At 39.2% G+C, this 22,701-nt stretch overlaps 1 protein-coding gene across 2 annotated transcripts in view; it reads right to left on the reverse strand.

Annotated features, from left to right (window-relative positions):
• Positions 1–2,098: 2,098 nt before the first annotated feature.
• LOC106882398 (DNA polymerase theta) overlaps positions 2,099–22,701 on the reverse strand; it is a 57,995-nt gene continuing 37,392 nt past the window's right edge. For both annotated transcript variants that reach the window (XM_089342068.1, XM_089342069.1), the window contains 7 exons: positions 22,189–22,558; positions 21,375–21,509; positions 19,672–19,856; positions 17,686–17,797; positions 15,198–15,322; positions 14,181–14,331; positions 2,099–2,496 (listed from right to left, as the gene is read on the reverse strand). In XM_089342068.1, coding sequence (XP_089198194.1) covers positions 2,240–2,496; positions 14,181–14,331; positions 15,198–15,322; positions 17,686–17,797; positions 19,672–19,856; positions 21,375–21,509; positions 22,189–22,558 — 1,335 coding nt within the window. In that variant the 3' untranslated portion in view covers positions 2,099–2,239. The remainder of the gene's footprint in view (positions 2,497–14,180; positions 14,332–15,197; positions 15,323–17,685; positions 17,798–19,671; positions 19,857–21,374; positions 21,510–22,188; positions 22,559–22,701) is intronic.

Below are 22,701 nucleotides of genomic sequence, written 5' to 3' on the forward strand. Positions count from 1 at the left end.
ACGCTGGTAACGATCACGCTCAAATGGTGCTATTTACGTGCCACTGGCACAGAAGCCAGACAGATGCTGTGGCAATGATCACGCTCAGACGGTGCTCTTAACGCTCCACTGGCACAGGTGCCATCACGATTTCGATTTCACTTGCCCAAACAGGTCTTCACAAGCCGAGTTTAGTGTCCAAGAAGGAGAGGTTGGCATGGGTGCCAGTCGTCGAATTTCGTTCGATTTCGATTTCACTTGCCTCAACAGGTCTTCGCAAGCAGAGTTTAGTGCCCAATGAAGCAAAGGTACGCCATAAGTGGGCTGGTTACACCCCTGGCAGAGGCCTCAGATTATGGTCTCACTTGGTTTGGCTTGTTCAACTTATTTTATCAACCCCAAAAAGATGAAAGGCAAAGTCAACCTCGGTGTGATTTGAACTCAGAATGTAAGGATGGACGAAATGCCACTGAACATTTTGCCCAGCATGCTAACAATTCTGCCAGCTCACCGCATTCATCTTTTTTAAATATTAAGTAAAACACAACAATGAATAAAAAACAGATTTATATACTTTTTTTAATAAAAGAAAAAAAAAAATCAAGTGAATTACCTATTACATATGTGAGAAATTCTGTCTGTGGGTGTGCTTGTGGAGTTGTTAGCTAACTGCTCCTACATCATTTTATCGATTTTGATGAAACTTGATATGTGAGTAGAACTCATGTCTGGAAACCTCGTGACATACTCAGATTGTTGAAAAAAAATCAATAATCGGGCCCCTGGAAAGGATCCTTATATATATCTAATATTTTATTTTAAAAACCAAAGGAAATAACCCATTCACCCCTGGAAGGGATCCTTATATATAGATAAGGAAAATAACACATTCATTTTCCTAAATTATTTGGTAAAAATGAAATTGAGTATGCTTATTTCTTAGTATTTGAACTGTTAGAGTTATTTTCGCAATTTATCTAGTACAACCCTTAAACAAGTAAATACTATTTTCTTAAACAATAGATTCAATTATTTCGGTTAGTGACTTATTCACAAATATACCAACACTAGCACCCCTGAGGGTAATATTCTCTGGAAATGCACAAAAGCCCTTTTCAGAATTATTTACTTTGAACTGTTATTATCTCATATTTGATTAGCCTGTTCATGCTTCATGATTTTAGGACACATACCTTATTAGTATTTCCTCCTATGTTCTATATACTCTGGGAATGCATTAAAGCCCTTTTCAGGGGCTACTTTATTTGAATTCATACTATCGGGTAACTAATCTCATATTATTACGTAACTGACTTCACAGTTTGGGTATTCATAGCTTATTGGGAATTCCTAAAAACAAGATCCTGTGTAAGACAGTTCAGTATTCTCTGTAAATGCACAAAACTGTTTTAAGGGCTACATACTTTGTATTGTTGTTATTGGATTAGCGAAACGATTATGAGAACAGAACCAAGGGATAAGCCCTGCTTTCCCAGGAATTACCAGGTATGTCAGCTAGTCATCATCATCATCATCATTTAACGTCTGCTTTCCATGCTAGCATGGGTTGGACGATTTGACTGGGGACTGGCGAAGCAGATGGCTACACCAGACTCCAATCTGATTTGGCAAAGTTTCTACAGCTGGATGCCCTTCCTAATACCAACCACTCCGAGAGTGTAGTAGGTGCTTTTTACATGCCACCGGCACGAGGGCCAGTCCGGCGGTACTGGCAACAGCCATGCTCAAATGGTGTTTTTTATGTGCCACCTGCACAGGAGTCAGATAATTGTAAATACCAATCAGAAACAAACAAAAAAACTGTTTTTAATAATCATTAATCATTTTATTCATTAATTCAACAAATTCATTCAGTGCTTGTTTGAGTAAGAATACTATCATCTTTTTAAATGTAATAAGGTAAAAAAATATGAGTGATATATATAAATATATACATTTGTATGTAGGTATGTATAAATTCATTTATGAATTAAAAGCAATGCTAATGTTGTAAACATTATCAACTGCACATACTCAATGTATGTGCATTGCTTGTTCACTGGTCCACTGTGGTACAGCGCTCTAGTGACGGCTCTCTCATAGCACTTGGTGTTAAAACACCTGAAAGTCATAGACAGGTGAACTAGAGAACAAGTAAAACACATACATTGAGTATGCGCAGTCAATAATATATATATATACATATATATATATGTATATATATGATACTATTAAAATTTGCTATTTTTAAAATTAAATATCACAGTATATATTCATCGAGTTTTCCCCAACTTGGCCCACTTTTAAGTTTGACCGGTAACCGGACAGATAATTTCATTGCTGACTCCATCTGTGTCTGAATAATAGTAGCTGCTCTCCTCAAGTCATACAAACCAACTTCATAAATTAATTCATCATGGATCTGCAGTAAAAGATAAGCTCCTGATGGTTGGTTCAGAAAGCTGCACGGCCTCTGATTTCTTGGAGAACGGCGGCATTTCAAGAGAATTTCTCCATCTAAAGTACATGAGGAAAAAAAAATCATAATTACGTTTGTTTCAGAATTGTTGAATCAGTTGAGAAGACATGCTTTGACATTGGGATGACATGCTTTGACATTGAGATTTGTCAACAGGGTTCAAATTTTGACACCTTTCAAGTATATTACTTTTCTCCTTTCTTTAGTACATAACATTGTGTTACATGATTGCTGTCCTTGGGTAGCAACTGTTATTTCCTGTTTGCTTATTCGTACAAAGTATGAAAAGTGGCTAATATTTCCTTCTAACTTTGCTTTTGTCCACTTTTCTCCACATGGACTCCCTTTCGGAATCAAGTCAGCACCTGGTTACTTTCAGGAGATCATGGAAAACCTGACCCATGATCTACCTGGAGTGGCCGTCTTCCAGGATGACATGCTCGTCAGTGGGAAAGATGCAAACAGTCACTTAAACAACCTAAAGTGTCTGCTCACACGTCTAAGCGACAATGGACTCAGATGTCGCCGTGAAAAGTGCCAGTTTGCACTACCCAGTGTAGAATACCTTGGACACATTTTGTCGACTGAAGGGATCACTAAGGGATCCAAAGTCGAAGCAGTCTTAAAGATGCCACGTCCAACGAACGAATCAAGCTTGAAATCTTTCCTAGGTTCAGTTCAGTTCTATGGAAAGTTTATCCCAAACTTAGCTAGTATAGCAGAGCCACTCTATTGCCTTACGAAAAAGTCAACTATTTGGAAGTGGGGAGATGAGGAACAGTCAGTTTTTGATCACTTGAAAAATGTACTTTCATCAAGTCAAGTTCTGATACACTTCGATCCAAACAAAACTTTGGGACTGGCTTGTGACGCATCAAACATTGGTATTGGAGCAGTCCTGTTTCACCGCTATCCTGATGGAAGCGAGCGCCCAATATCCAATATGTCCAAGACTCTCACTTCTGCACAGCGTAACTACAGTCAAATTCAAAAGGAAGCCCTAGCTATCATATTTGGCTTGCAGAAGTTTTACCAATATTTGTACGGTCGTAAATTCGTACTCGTGACTGACCACAAGCCACTGACATCACTATTCAGTCCGAGGAAAGGGACGCCACTTCTCGCTGCTAACAGACTAGCACGATGGGCCCTGTGGCTGAACCAGTTTGACTACACCATTGAATATCGGAAATCAGCAGATCATGGCAATGCTGATGCCCTCAGTCGCTTGCCATTCGGTGATGATAACGACTTTGACAGAAAGGAAAATGGTGAAGACATAGACATGGTGTGTGCCATCAAAGCTCTTAGTATTCAAGTCCAACCTGTGGATGCTAACGTCCTCCGTCAAGAGTCAGGGAAAGATCCAGTGATATCTACAGTGATGCGCTACGTCCGTGAAGGCTGGCCACCAAAGAACATGGAGATCAATGACGAAGTCAACAAGTTCCGTAAGTTATCAAACTCACTTAGTATCTGTCATGGATGCCTTATACATGGATCTAGAGTTGTGATTCCACATAGCTTGCAGCCAAAGATCCTCAATCTTCTGCATCTCGGACACTTTGGCATGGAACGCATGAAACAGCTAGCAAGAACTGCTGTATATTGGCCTGGTATCGATGCTGCTATAGAGATAGCCAGTCGACGATGTGATTCATGTAACGAACATCAAAGGCAGCCATCTAAGCCTCCAGTTCACCCATGGATGTTACCAGAAAAGCCGTGGAGCCGCTTACATCTGGACCATGCAATAAATTTTATGGGTAGAGATTGGCTGGTGATCACAGATGCTTATTCCAAGTACCCATGCATTCATCCCACTTCCTCCACGTCCTCCAAAGCCACTTTGAATCTGCTTGAGGAAGACTTTGCGCACTTCGGATTTCCTCACACACTGGTCACCGATAACGCACCAACTTTTACGTCTGAGGAGTTCCAGAGCTGGTGCAAAGAACGCGGGATCACACACCTGACAGGTGCACCTTACCACCCAGCTACCAACGGAGCAGCGGAACGTTTGGTGCAGACCTTCAAACAAGCTCTGAGGAAGTCTTCTCTTCCGCCGACACGAGCACTTCAAGAATTCTTGATGCAGTACCAGAGAACACCGACATCCTGTGGATTCTCTCCAAGTGAACTTTTGAATCACCGGCAGATACGAACAAGGATTGATTCTCTGCTGCCATCGCCAGTACACATTGCTCAAGGCAAACAGTCTAAGGAAGCACATAAGTCTCAGGTGACTCCAAGCTCGGCTGATGTCGCTAAAGTTACCAGGCAGTACAAGGCCGGAGATCCTGTGTATGCACTCTACTATGGACCTCGCCGAGACAAAGATCCCCGATGGGTACCAGCAATCATTAAGAAGTCATTGGGTACTCGCTGCTTTAACGTGAAGGTCATACCTCATGGCCCGATGTGGAGACGACACTGGGAACAGCTGCGACCGCGGTACACAACTGAGGAAGACAATGAACCTGGTGATGCAGAAAACACTGTATTTGAATTTGCAACAGATCACCCGATGGAGATCTCGGAAACTGTGCCACTAACACAAAGACAAACCAGACCCAAGACCATGTTACCCGTTCCAGAGTATGGACCAGACAACCCAAGACGGTCCAAGAGAACCCGTAAAACCCAAGAGAGACTTTGCTGTTGATACTTCTTGTGTAGCATCAATTTCAGTGGGGAGGTGTTATATGGACTGTTAGATATGTAATTCGTCTGACGTTCCGTGTGTCATGTGGTTCGTCTGAGTTCATTGTTTCATTGTTGTTGTCTTGTGGGACTGTCGTAGTAAAATGTCATTGATATATATATGGCGGACATGACTTTTGTTTATTCATAACGAACATTGGGTGAGTGCGTTCTTTGTATGTAATTGAACAATAAATGTAATAATTAAATTGTATAACTCGTTATGTTATCTCTGCGAGACAGTCCGAGGGAAACATAACAGGTGCTGAACAGTTCCTTGCTTTAAGGGTATCACGAAAGGCCTGGTTGGAAGCCCAACCTTCTGAATTCTTTTACAGGGCTTAGAATAACTGAAGAACTGCTGCAATAAATGTGTGAATCTGAAAGGGGAATATGTTGAATTAAATCATAATTAACTGATCCTCCTGCGTTTTCTTTTACCCAAAACCATGAACTTTCAACACTCCTCGTACAACATACATTGCACTATTAAAACTGTTATTGACTGCTAGTAGAAGTCTTGTAGGTTTCCATCTTGGCTGTCAGTCATTGAAAGTGAAGGTGCATAGCTTGATGGTTATGGTATATGGCTCACAATCATAAGGTCATGATTTTGATTCATAGCAGTGTATTGTGTCCTTGAGCAAGACACTTTATTTTTCCAGTCTTTATTACTCCAGTCCACCCAGCAAGCAAAAATGAGTTGTATCTGTAATTCAAAGGGTCACATTTTGTGTCATGCTGAATCTCCCTGAGAACTATGTTAAGAGTATGGGTCTCTGTGGAGTGCTCAGCCACTTGCATGTTAGTTCTACAAGCAGGCCGTTCTGTTGATCGGATCAACTAGAACCCTTGTCACTGTAACTGACAGAGTGCCAGTTTTATATAAGTCACTAAAAATCTATTTGATATGTCGTCAAGGCTGTATAAATTAACTCTGCCAGTTGATGGTTTGTAAGTTTTGAACAATACTTTGATTGCACAAACTTCATTAAAAAGCACAGTGATTCACAGGAGATTGTTGTGTTGAAAATTGATTAAAGTCACACACTAGTTTTCTTCATTTCGGGATATTTTATTTCTGGAACTTGTTTCCAGAACTCAATTGTAGATTAGGATCATCTTTAGACCCAGGTCCTCCTGCAATTCCATTAGTTCCGTTTCCACAGCAGATGATTTCACAACTAGAGGTTTGAGAATTGGACAATAATCATTGACCATATCAACCATGAAGGGATTTACATGAAAGACGAAATAGGATTTCATCTTCTGCTAGTCATCAAACCAGGTTAGGAAATTATCAAGCAGTCCTTGTGATTTATGTTAGTATTCTTACAGTTAGTGGTCTTTTATTTTAACATTAGGGAATGTATTTACTTTACTTTCTGAGATTGGGAAAGTCACTGAAATTTCTTGACATGTTTCTTTCAAAAGCCTTCATTTTACTCTGAAAGCTGAAAACCATTGAAGATTAGAAATAATCTTATCCTTCCCCCTGGAGTGCCAAGTTGAGAGTTTGTAGACAATTCATTACATTAGTAATGAACATCAGATCAAGCATCCATTCATCATTTTCCAGTTGAGGGTAGAATCTTTCCTTTTCTGTAAGAAAAGTAATAATAGGTTCCAACAGAACCACAAACTGACTCAAGAAATTATTGGTTGATAGCAACCCCACAATGCAATAGAAAAGATACACCACTGGGTCTATCTCCAAGCTCCAGATCTTCAATAAAATTTCTGAACCGTCAGTGGGTCTTCCCTCTGAAGCATATAAAATTTATAATTTGAAGGATAGATTTCATACAATCTTCATACTTGAAGTGTCCTGTGACTATGTAGTCACAATAAATAATACACCCCTTGCAAATAACATAACCCGCCCTTTGAAATAGTTGTTTTATGTGTAGCGAGCTGTACTCTAATGTGTGTTGCACTTGTGCTTTGTGTAAAGGTGGTAGATATTCATCATCATCATCATCAACATCGTTTAATGTCTGTTTTCCATGCTGGCATGGGTTGAACGGTTTGACTGAGGTCTGGAGAGCCAGTGGCTGCACCAGGCTCCAATCTGATCTGGTAATGTTTCTGCAACTGGATGCCCTTCCTAACACCAACCACTCTGAGAGTGTAGTGGGTGCATTTTACATGCCACCGGCACGGGAGCCAGTCAGGCGGGCCTGGCATCAATCATGTTCGGATGATGCTTTTTACGTGCCACCAGCATGGGAGCCAGTCAGGTGGCACTGTCCACAGCTACGATATTAGTTTTACTTTACTCAACAGGTCTTCTCAAGCATATCATATCACCCAACGCATCAGGGGTATTCTTAACAGGGCTGAACATGCATGGCTGCAATCTCACTTTAGTTGCCGGGTCTTCTCAATCACAGCATAACTCCAAAGGTTCCGGTCTCCTGTCATTATCTCTGTGAGGCCCAATGTTCGAAGATCATGCTTCACCACCTCATCTCATGTCTTCTTGGGTCTACCACTTCCACAGGTTCCTTCTATAGTTAGGGAGTGGCACTTCCTCACACAGCTGTCTTCATTCATATGTAACACATACCAGTGCAGACGCTTCTCTTGCACACCACATTTGATGCTTCTTATGCCCAACTTTTCTCTCAGGGCACTTACACTCTGTCATGTATGCACACTGACATTACACATCCAGTGGATCATACTAGCTTCATTTCTTTCAAGCCTACACATATCCTCAGCAATCATGGCCCATGTTTCACTGCTGTGTAGCATGGCAGTTCACACATGCATCATACAGTCTACCTTTTACCCTGAGCGAGAAGCCTTTAGTTTCCAGCAGAGGTAGGGGCTCCCTGAACTTTGCCCAGGCTGTTCTTACTCTAGTTGCTACATTCTCAGAGCAACCGCCCCCACTACAGACTTGGTCGCCTAGGTAGCAGAAACTATTCATTACTTCTAGTTTCTCCCCTTGGCATGTGATGGAATCTGTTTTCTGTACATCTTCAGTGTTTATTGCCCCAGAGCATCTGCCACACACAAAAACGATTTTCCTGGTTAACCTTCCTTTGATATTGCTGCACCTTTTATGTGTCCATACATTAAATGTTGAAATAGTTTCTCAGCCCAAAGAGAGAATGTTTAGTCTTTCAGATACAATATTGACAATGTTATACAAGTATGGCATCCATAAGAAATTATCAGAGGTTGTGAGGACTTTGGTTATTTCTCCTTCATGCTGTTGTGGTGTCTCCTTTATATGCATAATATAAACAATAATCCATTTATATGAATATGTGCTCTAATAATGCATATAGCAAAGGACCGAGATACTTGGCGCCTCACTGTACTCAAGAGGACCCATACTGTGCAGCAGAAGTGTTAAGAATGATCCTTCTGATGGTGTAAAACACTCGTGGTGGTGCTACGTAAAAGTGCCCATGCAGTGCCATGCAAAAGCACCCAGCACACATACTGTAAAGTGGTTGATGTTAGGAAGGGCATCCAGCCATAGAAACCATGCCAAATCAGACTGGAGTCTGGTGCAACTCCCTGGCATGCCAGTTCTTGTCATACCATCCAACCCATGCCAGTATTGACAACGGACATTAAATGATGATGATGGTGATGATAGCAACATTTATAAAACTCTTAAATTTATATTAAAAACAGTAAAATATATTAAAATTCATCTCTAGAAGTTTGTTTATATAGTGACATATCAGGCAACAAAAAAAACAAATAGTGTTCAGATAGCAAGTGTTATATGGACTGTTAGATATGTAATTCGTCTGACGTTCCGTGTGTCATGTGGTTCGTCTGAGTTCATTGTTTCATTGTTGTTGTCTTGTGGGACTGTCGTAGTAAAATGTCATTGATATATATATATGGCGGACATGACTTTTGTTTATTCATAACGAACATTGGGTGAGTGCGTTCTTTGTATGTAATTGAACAATAAATGTAATAATTAAATTGTATAACTCGTTATGTTATCTCTGCGAGTCAGTCCGAGGGAAACATAACAGAGTTTATTGGCGTCGCAGGTAGGATACATGCTTACTTTACCGTAAAATTATTCATCGTAATAACAATGGAACAAATGGACAAGCAAATGCAACAACATCAGAGAGATATGGACGCTCTGTTAAAACTGTTTGGTGCTCGACAAGTTGAAGGCGATTCTAGTGGCTATTTTTCAGCTGCTTCAACAACAGTGTCGATTCCACCATTTACTGCATTTGATTCAGCGACAGAACTATGGCCTGATTACTGGTCAAGATTCCGTACGTTTGTGGCTGCTAATGCTGTACCTGAAAAACGCATGGCACAAGTGTTCCTGACCAATCAGACTGCTACTGTTTACAAACAACTTGCTAATCTGGCTACCCAACAAAATCCGCCTAAAGATATCAACAACTTGATAATGGACGAAATCGTTGACTTCATGAAGGAACAGTTCGACCCTAAACTTTTCATTGTGAGAGAGCGTTTCAAGTTTTGGAGTGATATGCAGCGGAAGCCAGGCGAAACTCTCCAGGAGCTGGCAGCACGTATACGCCAGGATGCAGCTACCTGTGATTTTCCAGCGATCACCAACCCACAGGATGAAGCTCTGAGACAGAGATTCATATGTTCGGTTAACAATGAAGCGGTTCTGAAGGCGCTTTTTAAGATAAAAGACTCAGAACTAGATTTTGCCCGTGCTGTCCAGGTTGCCATTGAGACTGAAGACGCAGCAAAGGTTGCAAAAGAAACTGTATACGGTTCCAAAACCAAGCAGGTGTACAAGGTCCAGCAGAACAGGAATAAGAGTCCTCAAAAGAAACATCAGCAGTCTTATTCCACAAACCAGGAGAAATGCTACCGATGTGGAAAGGCCCACAAAGCAACAGACTGTCCTTTCAGGGAAACCAAATGTCATTTTTGTGATAAAAAGGGTCATTTGCAAGCTTTGTGTAGGAAAAAACAACATCAGCAACGCAATGGCCATTCACAAACTCCCGTGAAAAGAATCACAAAAGCTGAGCTAGTCAATGCGATCCTAGGTGAAGTTCCCCGAGACACTCACAGTTTAATTGTGCCAGTAACAATCCAGAACAGACTGTTCACAATGGAATTGGACACTGCTACTACAGGCAATTTTGTTTCCTTGTCAGTCTGGAAACAACTTGGAAGACCAAAGCTGCAAGATGTCAAGCATCGCTATGAATCTGCCAGCAAGCACAACCTGCCTGTTCTAGGAACTTTCATGGGCCAAACCAAGGATCCAACAACTGGTAAGCAGGATCTTATACCTTACATAGTCACCAAGATCTCTGATCTTAATTTGCTGGGTCGGAATGCTATCCAGACTCTGGGAATTTCCGTAGACACTGCTCTAGGTTTGAAAAGCATAGACAGCCAAGCTAAGAGGGAAGGTGCAGAAGGGATGTATCCAAAGACCTCAAGCGAGCCCTATGTTTCCCTGCAGCAAGATTGTAACAACATGTGTGATGAATTTCCAGATCTTTTCAAACAAGAATTGGGATGTCTCAAGAACTTTGAACTGGAAGTGAAGTTCAAATCGGACGCAACACCAGTCTTTCACAAGGCACGTCCGGTCCCATTTGCTCTTCGTGATGACCTGGCCAAAGGTTACGAAGAAGGCATCGCCAAGGGAATCTGGAAGCCTGTTCAATTCAATGAATACGGAACGCCAGTGGTACCGATTCGTAAAGCACACGCTTCAAGCAACCTGAAGCCCAAACTACGGATTTGTGGTGACTACTCTGTGGGAATTAATGACCAACTTGCTGATCACCGTCATCCAATGCCACTCCCTGCTGAACTGATGCAGAAACTCGGAGGTGGATTCAGATATACAAAGATAGACCTTGCTGATGCCTATAATCAGATCAAACTGGCTCCAGAAAGTCAACGCAGACTCGCACTCAGCACTCACCGTGGAGTACTCCTGCAACAACGACTCCCTTTCGGAATCAAGTCAGCACCTGGTTACTTTCAGGAGATCATGGAAAACCTGACCCATGATCTACCTGGAGTGGCCGTCTTCCAGGATGACATGCTCGTCAGTGGGAAAGATGCAAACAGTCACTTAAACAACCTAAAGTGTCTGCTCACACGTCTAAGCGACAATGGACTCAGATGTCGCCATGAAAAGTGCCAGTTTGCACTACCCAGTGTAGAATACCTTGGACACATTTTGTCGGCTGAAGGGATCACTAAGGGATCCAAAGTCGAAGCAGTCTTAAAGATGCCATCTCCAATGAACGAATCAAGCTTGAAATCTTTCCTAGGTTCAGTTCAGTTTTATGGAAAGTTTATCCCAAACCTAGCCAGTATAGCAGAGCCACTCTATTGCCTTACAAAAAAGTCAACTATTTGGAAGTGGGGAGATGAGGAACAGTCAGCTTTTGATCACTTGAAAAATGTACTTTCATCAAGTCAAGTTCTGATACACTTCGATCCAAACAAAACTTTGGGACTGGCTTGTGACGCATCAAACGTTGGTATTGGAGCAGTCCTGTTTCACCGCTATCCTGATGGAAGCGAGCGCCCAATATCCAATATGTCCAAGACTCTCACTTCTGCACAGCGTAACTACAGTCAAATTCAAAAGGAAGCCCTAGCTATCATATTTGGCTTGCAGAAGTTTTACCAATATTTGTACGGTCGTAAATTCGTACTCGTGACTGACCACAAGCCACTGACATCATTATTCAGTCCGAGGAAAGGGACGCCACTTCTCGCTGCTAACAGACTAGCACGATGGGCCCTGTGGCTGAACCAGTTTGACTACACCATTGAATATCGGAAATCAGCAGATCATGGCAATGCTGATGCCCTCAGTCGCTTGCCATTCGGTGATGACAACGACTTTGACAGAAAGGAAAATGGTGAAGACATAGACATGGTGTGTGCCATCAAAGCTCTTAGTATTCAAGTCCAACCTGTGGATGCTAACGTCCTCCGTCAAGAGTCAGGGAAAGATCCAGTGATATCTACAGTGATGCGCTACGTCCGTGAAGGCTGGCCACCAAAGAACATGGAGATCAATGACGAAGTCAACGAGTTCCGTAAGTTATCAAACTCACTTAGTATCTGTCATGGATGCCTTATACATGGATCTAGAGTTGTGATTCCACATAGCTTGCAGCCAAAGATCCTCAATCTTCTGCATCTCGGACACTTTGGCATGGAACGCATGAAACAGCTAGCAAGAACTGCTGTATATTGGCCTGGTATCGATGCTGCTATAGAGATAGCCAGTCGACGATGTGATTCATGTAACGAACATCAAAGGCAGCCATCTAAGCCTCCAGTTCACCCATGGATGTTACCAGAAAAGCCGTGGAGCCGCTTACATCTGGACCATGCAATAAATTTTATGGGTAGAGATTGGCTGGTGATCACAGATGCTTATTCCAAGTACCCATGCATTCATCCCACTTCCTCCACGTCCTCCAAAGCCACTTTGAATCTGCTTGAGGAAGACTTTGCGCACTTCGGATTTCCTCACACACTGGTCACCGATAACGCACCAACTTTTACGTCTGAGGAGTTCCAGAGCTGGTGCAAAGAACGCGGGATCACACACCTGAGGAAGACAATGAACCTGGTGATGCAGAAAACACTGTATTTGAATTTGCAACAGATCACCCGATGGAGATCTCGGAAACTGTGCCACTAACACAAAGACAAACCAGACCCAAGACCATGTTACCCGTTCCAGAGTATGGACCAGACAACCCAAGACGGTCCAAGAGAACCCGTAAAACCCAAGAGAGACTTTGCTGTTGATACTTCTTGTGTAGCATCAATTTCAGTGGGGAGGTGTTATATGGACTGTTAGATAAGTAATTCGTCTGACGTTCCGTGTGTCATGTGGTTCGTCTGAGTTCATTGTTTCATTGTTGTTGTCTTGTGGGACTGTCGTAGTAAAATGTCATTGATATATATATATGGCGGACATGACTTTTGTTTATTCATAACGAACATTGGGTGAGTGCGTTCTTTGTATGTAATTGAACAATAAATGTAATAATTAAATTGTATAACTCGTTATGTTATCTCTGCGAGTCAGTCCGAGGGAAACATAACAGCAAGTGTGAAGGACACAAGACGGATCTTAGACAAAACTCTGTACAAATCATTAGTGTAGCTTTTTCTAACATTTGATATGTATCCAGCCAAGATTGTATGTACATGCATTATAAAGAAGACACAACTGTATTTTAATATAAATTCTTCTCAGCTCAACTGCCCCAATACAATACAAAAATGCATCATATCATAAAAAAATTAGATGTATAATATCATAAAATATATTGCAAAATATTTTATATCAAAGTGCATTTCTGAAAAGATATCACTAAAACATGATAGAATTAAATGTATTTAAATCAAATTAAACCTGTCAAGAGAAAATTTTCTAATACAAACAGGTATGATGGATATTTCTAATTTCGTTAAAAACTCATTCATTACCCATTCATTATTGTGTCCACTTTTGTACCCAACACTATTCCCAGTTTTATTCCTCCTCCTGCAATTTTTTCCTGTTGCCACCAAAAAGCTTGAAAAATAGATGGCTGTTATACAAGAATGGTAACAATGGCTCTGAGTGTTACATGGAGAGCTCATTTGACCAATGAGCAGCTTTATCAAGATCTACCCGAAGTGAGTGAGAAGATTCAGCAGAGAAAAATGGGAATTGCTGGTCATTGCATCAGGCACCCAGAAGAACCTGTGTGCCTACTGAAATTATGGCAATCGGCTAAATGAAGAATCAACAGGGAAAGAAAACATCTAACTTATGTGGACAACTTGCTTCGGGACAGCGTAACGGCAAAAATTGATGAATTAAAAACATGCATGGAGGACCATGATGGATGGCATGCTCACATGAAATCACTGAAGTGTCCAGGACGACAGCCAAACTAAACTAACAACTTGTATCTGTTTAAGAGAAACACTAACAACATTGGTTGCCCTGGACTAGAAAGGCCTAAGAGCAAAAAAAAACCCCACTTACTTTTGTTATGTTCAATCATATTATCCACTGTATGGGGCTGAGAAGACGCAGGAAATGTTTTTATCAATTCATTATCAATGTTTATCATTGCTATCTTCATTAGATCAGCAGCTGAGCCTTGCACTGTGGTATTAACAGCTTGCCTTTCAGCCTGACAATATACAGAATAGAGAAATCTCATAAATTACTCTTATGAACTATAATATTCTATCATTAATTCCCTTCTACAATAGTAAATAGTAGGTAAAAATATAGAAATCATATTTTGTATTGAGTACGAAAGTACAGTGCAGTGTCAACTGATGTTGATGAGTGGATGCTGTTTCTACCTAATATAGAACAACATGTCTTAATCGCTGTGCAGCCATGATTAATGGATCAGACAGCAAGCTGAACAAAGTTTGAATAAAAGCCTTCTTTTGAATTGGTTTATGATAATTACATTAACACCATACACTGTTTGACAGGATGCTGATTATGTTCCTAAATCAGATGAGAACAAAACACATATATATATATATATATATATATATATATATATATATATATATATATGTTCATATGGTGATATCTCCACAATGTGTTGATGAGATAAACATGTAATCGCTACCAAAATAGCAAGAGATTTCTCCCCAAAGGTCTATAGTAGACTCCTTATGGATCGATCTCTTTGGTTATATATTAACATGTAATCGCTACCAGACTAGCAAGAGATTTCTCCCCAAAGGTCTATAGTAGACTCCTTCAATAATAATGGATATTAGCATCAAAACTCTCGTTTAAATTTTTGATATATACATATATATATATATGTTTTTCTTTTATTTATTGGTAGAATAAGTATTTTTATATAAATTCATTTGATATTTATTGTTAGCCGATATATATACAGGCGTTTCCTTTGACTCCTAATTAAGACCAAATTAGTCATAATATATATATGGGTCACTGGAGAGAAAAGGTTGAAACCATCCACATTGGGATAACCAAAGGCAACCCCACAATAAAATTACTAACCTGAAGTTTAGAGTATGAATTAGAACTGCTTATATTGGGTAAATAGCGTTTTCTGCCAGTAATTGTTTTTACATAGCCATCTTGTCTGCACTGTTTTACAGTATTTTGAATGTAAGATTTCATACCTACAAAACAATAACAATCAAGATCAAGAAACAAGGGAAAAAAATAATAAACATTTAAATGTGATTAACCCATTTGATACCAACCTGCCTGAAATCGCCTCTAGCTCTGTAAGTACAAATGTCCACCAAACCTTAGTCGTAATTTATGTTCCTAACACTAGTTTAATGATAACTAAGTTATTTTACTAAATTCTTTGTTATATTTAAAATTAATTGAAAGAAACACAAAGTATCTCAAAAGAAATATGGTAACAAAAGGGTTGAATAACTGCAATGAGTTGTTGATATAATTTTTCTAATTAATCTCATCTTTGAAGACTAACCTTTAAATCCATTAGCATTCAGATTACTCTGTCAAACGGAATGTTTGTTTATTCACATTGTTTTGAATTAATCATGCATTATCACGTAACTTGAGAATTCAATGATATGATTGTTTATTTTTAGACTAACATAGTCAGGTTGAGAATCACTGATTTAAATATAAGGAAAATTATACAATTCCTAATGATATCTAATTATAAAATTATTACGGGATTTTTTTAAACATTGAATGTCTAGGGGGGGGGGGGCATCTGAGTAAAACAAGATTCAAAGGGGTCTATAGGATAAAATGGTTGAGAACCAATACAGCTAATGGAATTTTGCCTGCGTTCTGACATGTAAAATTAGAAAAGATAATTTGAGAAATTGCTTCATAATTCTTTTGAAATATGTTGGCTTGGGAATTCATTCCATCAGATTGACACTAATAGACATGTGCCAGTCTCTGACCCCTGGTGTGCTGTCTCCTCTTTCTGTCTTACTACCATAATGGCCTCTACTCTTTGGAGGTGGATTGTTTCATACTTTTACCACTCAAGCATCCCTCAACTCACTTGTCTCTCCACCTCTTGTTGTGTTTAAATTTCTTATCTCTGCACTAATCACTATGTCCAGTCCTTTCTCCCTCGAACATTCATGTTTTGGAATTTTCTTTTCCTTTGTGTATTTCCTTTGTCCTGGGATCTTAGTATGGGAGTTCCAGGGTTTTGCAGAATGAGGAACTACCTTTTAACCACTATTGTTCCCGAGTCTACTCTGACCTGGAGTGGTAGCTATGTTTGGGTCCCAGCTATGGGTTAACTAGCATGTGTACCACCTGCTTCAAATCCAAGCTACAGATGCATCGCTAAGCAGCAGTGACTTGGTTAGTGAATCCTCTGCGATGGTCAATAATCGACAGCAAGATGAACTGCCATGATCACGCCATCCCAAAGTGTGTATGCATGTGATCTGGGACCACACATGAACTTGTATTCCCACTGAAACTCCAAACATGAACTCTACACCTCAACAACAAATGTGGACTACATTTATGGGGTCCACACTATTCAACATGTTTGCTCTTCCAGTGGGGCATTTGTCAAATTTGTAATCTGGATTTTGGGGCTGCAGTCAGAAGCATTACTTTGCCTACTGGAATGTGAGGCATTTGTGAGGGACATGGTGAACTTGTTGGTTGGAGTCAGCTCAACCTACCCTACGTCTTTCCTGCATGTGTTGATCTGCAGCAATTTAAGTAGAATGTTAACAGCATCAAGCTCACTGGGGGCAGAAGCAATAGCCCTTCTTCCAAACACTAAATGTAAAATCTAAATGTTGAAAGTATACATTCTAAACATGACTACCTGTAATACAGCCTACAGCTGCAGACATGTCCAGAAATAAGACTCTTGATGACAAATGGAGATTAAAATGATTTGAGCATAATGTAAATATTAATCTTGAAAAGCATTTTTTCTTCTCCTAAAATTTCATCTCAAATTGTAGAGGGAACGTATGGAAGGGGTAGACCAAGGAAGACATGGGACAAAGTGGTGAGAAAGGAACTTCAAATATTGGGCCTCACAGAGGGGATAACAAGGGACTGAGATTTCTAGTGGTTTGTTGTGCTTGAGAAGACACATCAAGCTATGTAAAATTATGGTTGTCCGTTCATACAGGCATTGTCCTTTGCATCCCTCATCAGCTGAGTGGTCTTAATCTTGTGGGCTCATGGGTGCTGGTGCCACATAAAAAGCACCTGTACCAGTGTCATGTAAAAGTACCCATACCAGTGCTGCATAAAAGCACCCAGTATATTGTGTAAAGTGGTTGGCATTAGGAAGGGCATCCAGCCATAGAAACCAAGCCAAAACAGACATGGAGCCCAGGTAGCTCTTCAGCTGGCCAGCTCCTGTCAAACTGCCTAACCCATGCCAGCATGGAAAATGGATGTGAAATGATGATGATGATGTCAAAATAATTATAATTTTATTAATTAAACTTATTTCAGTAAACTGCCAAATGAGATATTATGTGACTGTCAAAATTTTACTAACCAGGGTATTTAGATTTGAATGTTTCCATGAAGACTGTAGCATCATTTTCCTCTACATTTAATGCTTCACCCAAAGCCTTGGCGCCAATGCCATATATCATGCCATAACAAATCTGAAATGTAGAAAGGTGAAATCTTTAAAGACAACAAAAAAATTTCTCTTTAATAAGTAAGTTGGGAGAGGAAAGAAAAGTGGTGAACTGGTTGTCATTAGAACATTACACAGAAAGTCTTGAGATTTTCCTTCTGGATATCTGTACTCTGAGTTCAAATCCTACCGAGGTCAACTTTGCACTTGCATCCTTTTGGGACCAATAAATATAATGCCAGTTCAGAATAGTGGATTGGTGGAATTGTTAAAGCATCAGAAGAAATGTAGTATTTGTGTCTGGTTCTTTGTATTTTGAGTTCAAATTTTACTATAGCCAACTCCACTTTCCATCCTTTTAAGGGTCAATAAATAAAATACTAGTCCAAGATGGCAGATTGGTGGAATCGCAGAACATTTAACAAGACATCTATCTCTATTTGTACCAGGCAGTATCATTAGATAACTGAAATATTAGCCAAAGAAGGATGATGTCTGCAATGAATTGACATCTATGAGTGAGTGAGTGAGAGTGAGAGAGAGAGAGAGAGAGAGAGAGAGAGAGAGAGAGAGAGAGAGAGAGAGAGAGAGAGAGACAGAGAGAGACAGACAGACAGACAGACAGAGATAGGACAAAAAGAAGTTATAGGTGATAGTTACAAGGAAAATAGTCATTTTGATATATTTCTATCACCAGAGAGATTCTTTGGGGTTTGAATAGATGTAACAAAAGCAAAGTCTGAAGGAAATATTAGTCATTTTCTTCACCCTTTCTAGAGGGAAGCAAATAGGAAATAACAGTTGCTACCCAAGGACAAAAATTGCTTTTGTTACATTTATTCAAACCCTAAAGAATCCCTCTCAACACATGGCTATGATGCTCTCCCACTACTCTTGCTCATCATCAGAGATGAACATATTGTCAGCCACTAAGGAACATATTCAAGTGGTTAAGGTCAAGCAACTGACAAGCAAATCTCTGGTATTGAGCTGAATATTTGCTATAATGATATTTCTGCTTCAGCAACTCAGTGCTGAATCTGTCTGAAATGTAATGGGAAATAGGTCAGCTTTCAAAATATTGATGTCCAGGTGACAAAAGCAAAGTTTGAAGGGAATAGTAGTCATGACCTTTGATTTTTAGACAGACACAAATAGGAAATAACACTTTCTGACTAAAGACCAAAAACAATAAAGATTTTGTTACACAGTGTATTCAAATCAGTGCACAGATTTAGGTCAAAAAGTTTTCAAAAACACATACAACAAACAGTGCCATACCATGTTATCTTCAGACTGGTTGGAATTTCTGTGTGTATCACAGACAGGTTTTAATACAAGTTACACATATGTCCTATTATATGCCGATTAATATGTATATTATCTAGGGAAATATATGTACGTGTGGTAGGATAGATGGATGGATGGATGGATGGACGGACAGACAAATGCATGCTGCATGCATGTGTATATGTGTCCAAGTGACAAAAGCAAAGTTTGAAGAGAATAGTAGTGATTTCCTTTGATTTCTAAATAGAAACAAATAGGAAATAACACTTACTGACCAAAGACAAAAGCAAATTTAACCCTTTAGCATTTAAACCGGCCATATCTGGCCAAAAGTATTCTGCCTGTTTTATGTTCAAACTGGCCAGATCTGGTCTCTCACACCAACCCTACAATATTGTTTTAAAAATTAATAGTTACCTCATAGCTACAAGTTAATGTATGATTAGTTCAAAACAATGTAGATGAAAAAGCATTAATTTTGGCAGAATAATGCGAACACTAAACGGTTAAATTTTGTTACAGTGTAATAGAAAGTGCTGTTTAATGGTATGGAACGTGGAACTTAAGCACACAGCTAGGAAACAATAATAAATGACTAAATGTTAGAACCTGCTTGGCTTGTTGTCTTTGTTTGTCTGTGACTTGTTCTACAGGAATATTCTTCCATTCTGATGTGATTAATTTAAAGACATCGCAATCTCTATTAAGTATATTCGTCAATTTTGTGTCCTTCGACAGGTGAGCAATGATTCTAAGTTCTAACTGTGAATAGTCAGCAGCTACAAGGATGCCACCTACAGGATATAAAAAAGAAGATTTAGATTTTATTTCAGGAATTGTTTTGATGAAAGACAAATTTTAACTAGTTTTAGCTGTTATATCAGTAGTTCTCAACCAGCGTCCATATAAGATTTTACTGTTAAAATTAATCTGCAATAAAATTGGTTATATTTCTACAATACACAAAATATATTCACAATTGTTTTTTATACAATTTCTTATAATATTTAATTCTAAAATTATAATGGGATTTTTTTAAACATTGAAAGGGTCTATGAGGGCCCACATGAGTAAAATAGGAATCAAAGCGCCCCATGGGTAAAAACAGGTTGAGAACCACTGCGTCATATAAAGCAAAACAAGATACTGTGCAAATAAGATTAAAAAAAAGTTTCAGAAAATAAAAATTAATTAAACTATCATAAAATAAAGGTATTTAACCTTTAGCATGTTGAACGCATCATGTCACCATGTAAGTTTTCCTCTCCACTCGGTGCAACACAAAGTGCCTACAACTACAGGAGAGTAAAATTACACGGCAACATGATGCACCTAAGTATGCTAATGGTTAAATTTTCTTTTCTTTTCTTAAATCAGTTGCAATAAGATTTCAGACAAACCTTTTCTTTATATTTGGATGCTCATACTGAACCATGAGAGAAATTTTTATTAAATATTAGCAGCCTTGCTCGAGTTTAATATCTAAAATAAATGTAATAAGATAAATTCCTCTACAGCAAGACACCTGTTTCTGTCCCTCTGTTAAACTCTAACCTTTCATCACCTGGCACAAGGCCACCTCCTCCAATACCTCATCTCTCAAAGGATCTGTCTTGCAAGTTACTTGGTGGTGACACATAAACTGCATCCATTCCACACTGCAAAATGGTTGGCATTTGGAAGAGCATCCAGCTGTAAAAAACCACACCAAAATAGATCTCACCAGTGCTGGTGTCACGTAAAAAGTACCCAGTCCACTCTGTATGGTGGTTGGTGTTAGGAAGGGCATCCAGTTATAACAACCATGCCAAAACAGACGACTGGAGTCTTCTACCAAGCCAGCTCCTGTCAAATTATCAAACCCATGCCAACATGGAAAACAAATGTTAAATGATGACTATGATGATGAAATTCACATTTTGGATAAATTACTTTAAAATAAGACTTTTTACATGGTACCATCACCAGTGTTTTCATGGCACCATCACCAATGCTTTTTATATGGCTCAAGCACCAGTGCTAAGTTATCTATTTAAAGCAATGCTCTGCAACCGGTATGCCATGGCACACTGGTGTGCCACTAGATGATGCTAGGTGTGCCACAATGTAACCTGAAGATAATTCTTTCCCATACTTTTAGCTCTATTTTTAGTTCAGGTGTGCTGCCAAATTTTGAAAAGAATATAAGAGTACCGCAAGTGAGAAAAGGTTGCCAAGAACTGATTTAACGCAAAATCCAGACATTTTAATCATGCTTAAGGGCTGCAAAGGCTACAGATTATTTGTCTTTTGTCTGAAATAACATAGATTACCTTCAAAAGGAACAAAAGCATTTCTCATGCTGACAGCAAAAGACTGACCACAATTGGATTTCGTCTGTCGCTTACAATGACGATATTTTGATTTTCTTGAATCAGGAACAGGGACAGGAGTTTCCTTTATTACATCTAAAAATATAAATTGTTTCCAGTATTTTGGTGATAATTCTAAAACCATTAAAAACTAACAAGAAATATGGATAAAATACAGAAAGTAGGTAATAATTGTTGTTATTATTCAGCCCCAAGATCTAGCAGGCTTTTAATCAAAGGTGTTTCAATCATGATCATTGTTTATTATTTAATCGATGTCCAAGACACTATATTACATAATGTAGTTATCTGCTATTTCTAGCAGTTTAAGTGACCATGTAGAAGCTTCTTTGTTGACATGTTGATGATAATGATGATGACACCAACATGATTGCTTAACCCTTTAGAAATCAGATTACTATGTCAAAAGTAGTGCTTTTTATATTCATATTGTTTTGAATTTATCAAATATTATCTTGTAGCTTTAAAATTTCAATGACATGATTATTTATTTTTAGAATGACATTGTAGGGTAGGTGTGAGAGGCCTGATCTAGTCAGTTTGACCATAAAACAGGTAGAAGATTTCAGCCTGATATGACCGCTTTGAATATAAAAGGGTCAAGTGCACAAGAGTGATGAATAAATAAGTGAAGTAAAGCCTTTGATCATTAGTCTGGATTAATCAAGGTTGATCTGGGGGAAGAGTAGGAACAACAACAACAACAACAACGATGTCAACAACAACAACAACGACAACAACAACAACAACTGACCTGGCAGATCAATTTGAAAATCTTTGGGAATGTTCTGAAGATTTGGGTCAAACATACTAATGCGTCCAGTTGCTGTGTGAAGCTGGCAAATACTGAATATCCGATACATGTTCATTTTGGCTAAGTGTACCTTAGCTTTTAATAGCGGAAATACAACTTTCGTGAGTGAGTTTGTAATTTGACGCCATTCTACGATCACACTTGGCAATCCATGATACACTTTGAGCTTTTCAAGGATTTGTTTGGAAGTGCTGAAATGAGATTTAAAACCTGCATGCCTTCTTTTTGGTCCCAGAGTTTTATAAGGTACTTTTGAACCAGCAGTATTTGGGTTACCATTTACAGGTAGTTGTAGTTCAAGATACAGAACCTAAAAACAAAAAATAATCATAACCAAAATCAAGATTAAAATTAAAGGTATGCAAAACGACACCCAACACTCTCTCTTACCATGATCTACCTTCAACCAATCGCTTTCTTTTTCATTCCCTCCTCCCCATCTCTCTCTCTCTC

This window comes from Octopus bimaculoides, chromosome 25 (assembly GCF_046866305.1).
Source record: "Octopus bimaculoides isolate indiv1 chromosome 25, ASM4686630v1, whole genome shotgun sequence".
Lineage (NCBI taxonomy): Eukaryota > Metazoa > Mollusca > Cephalopoda > Octopoda > Octopodidae > Octopus > Octopus bimaculoides.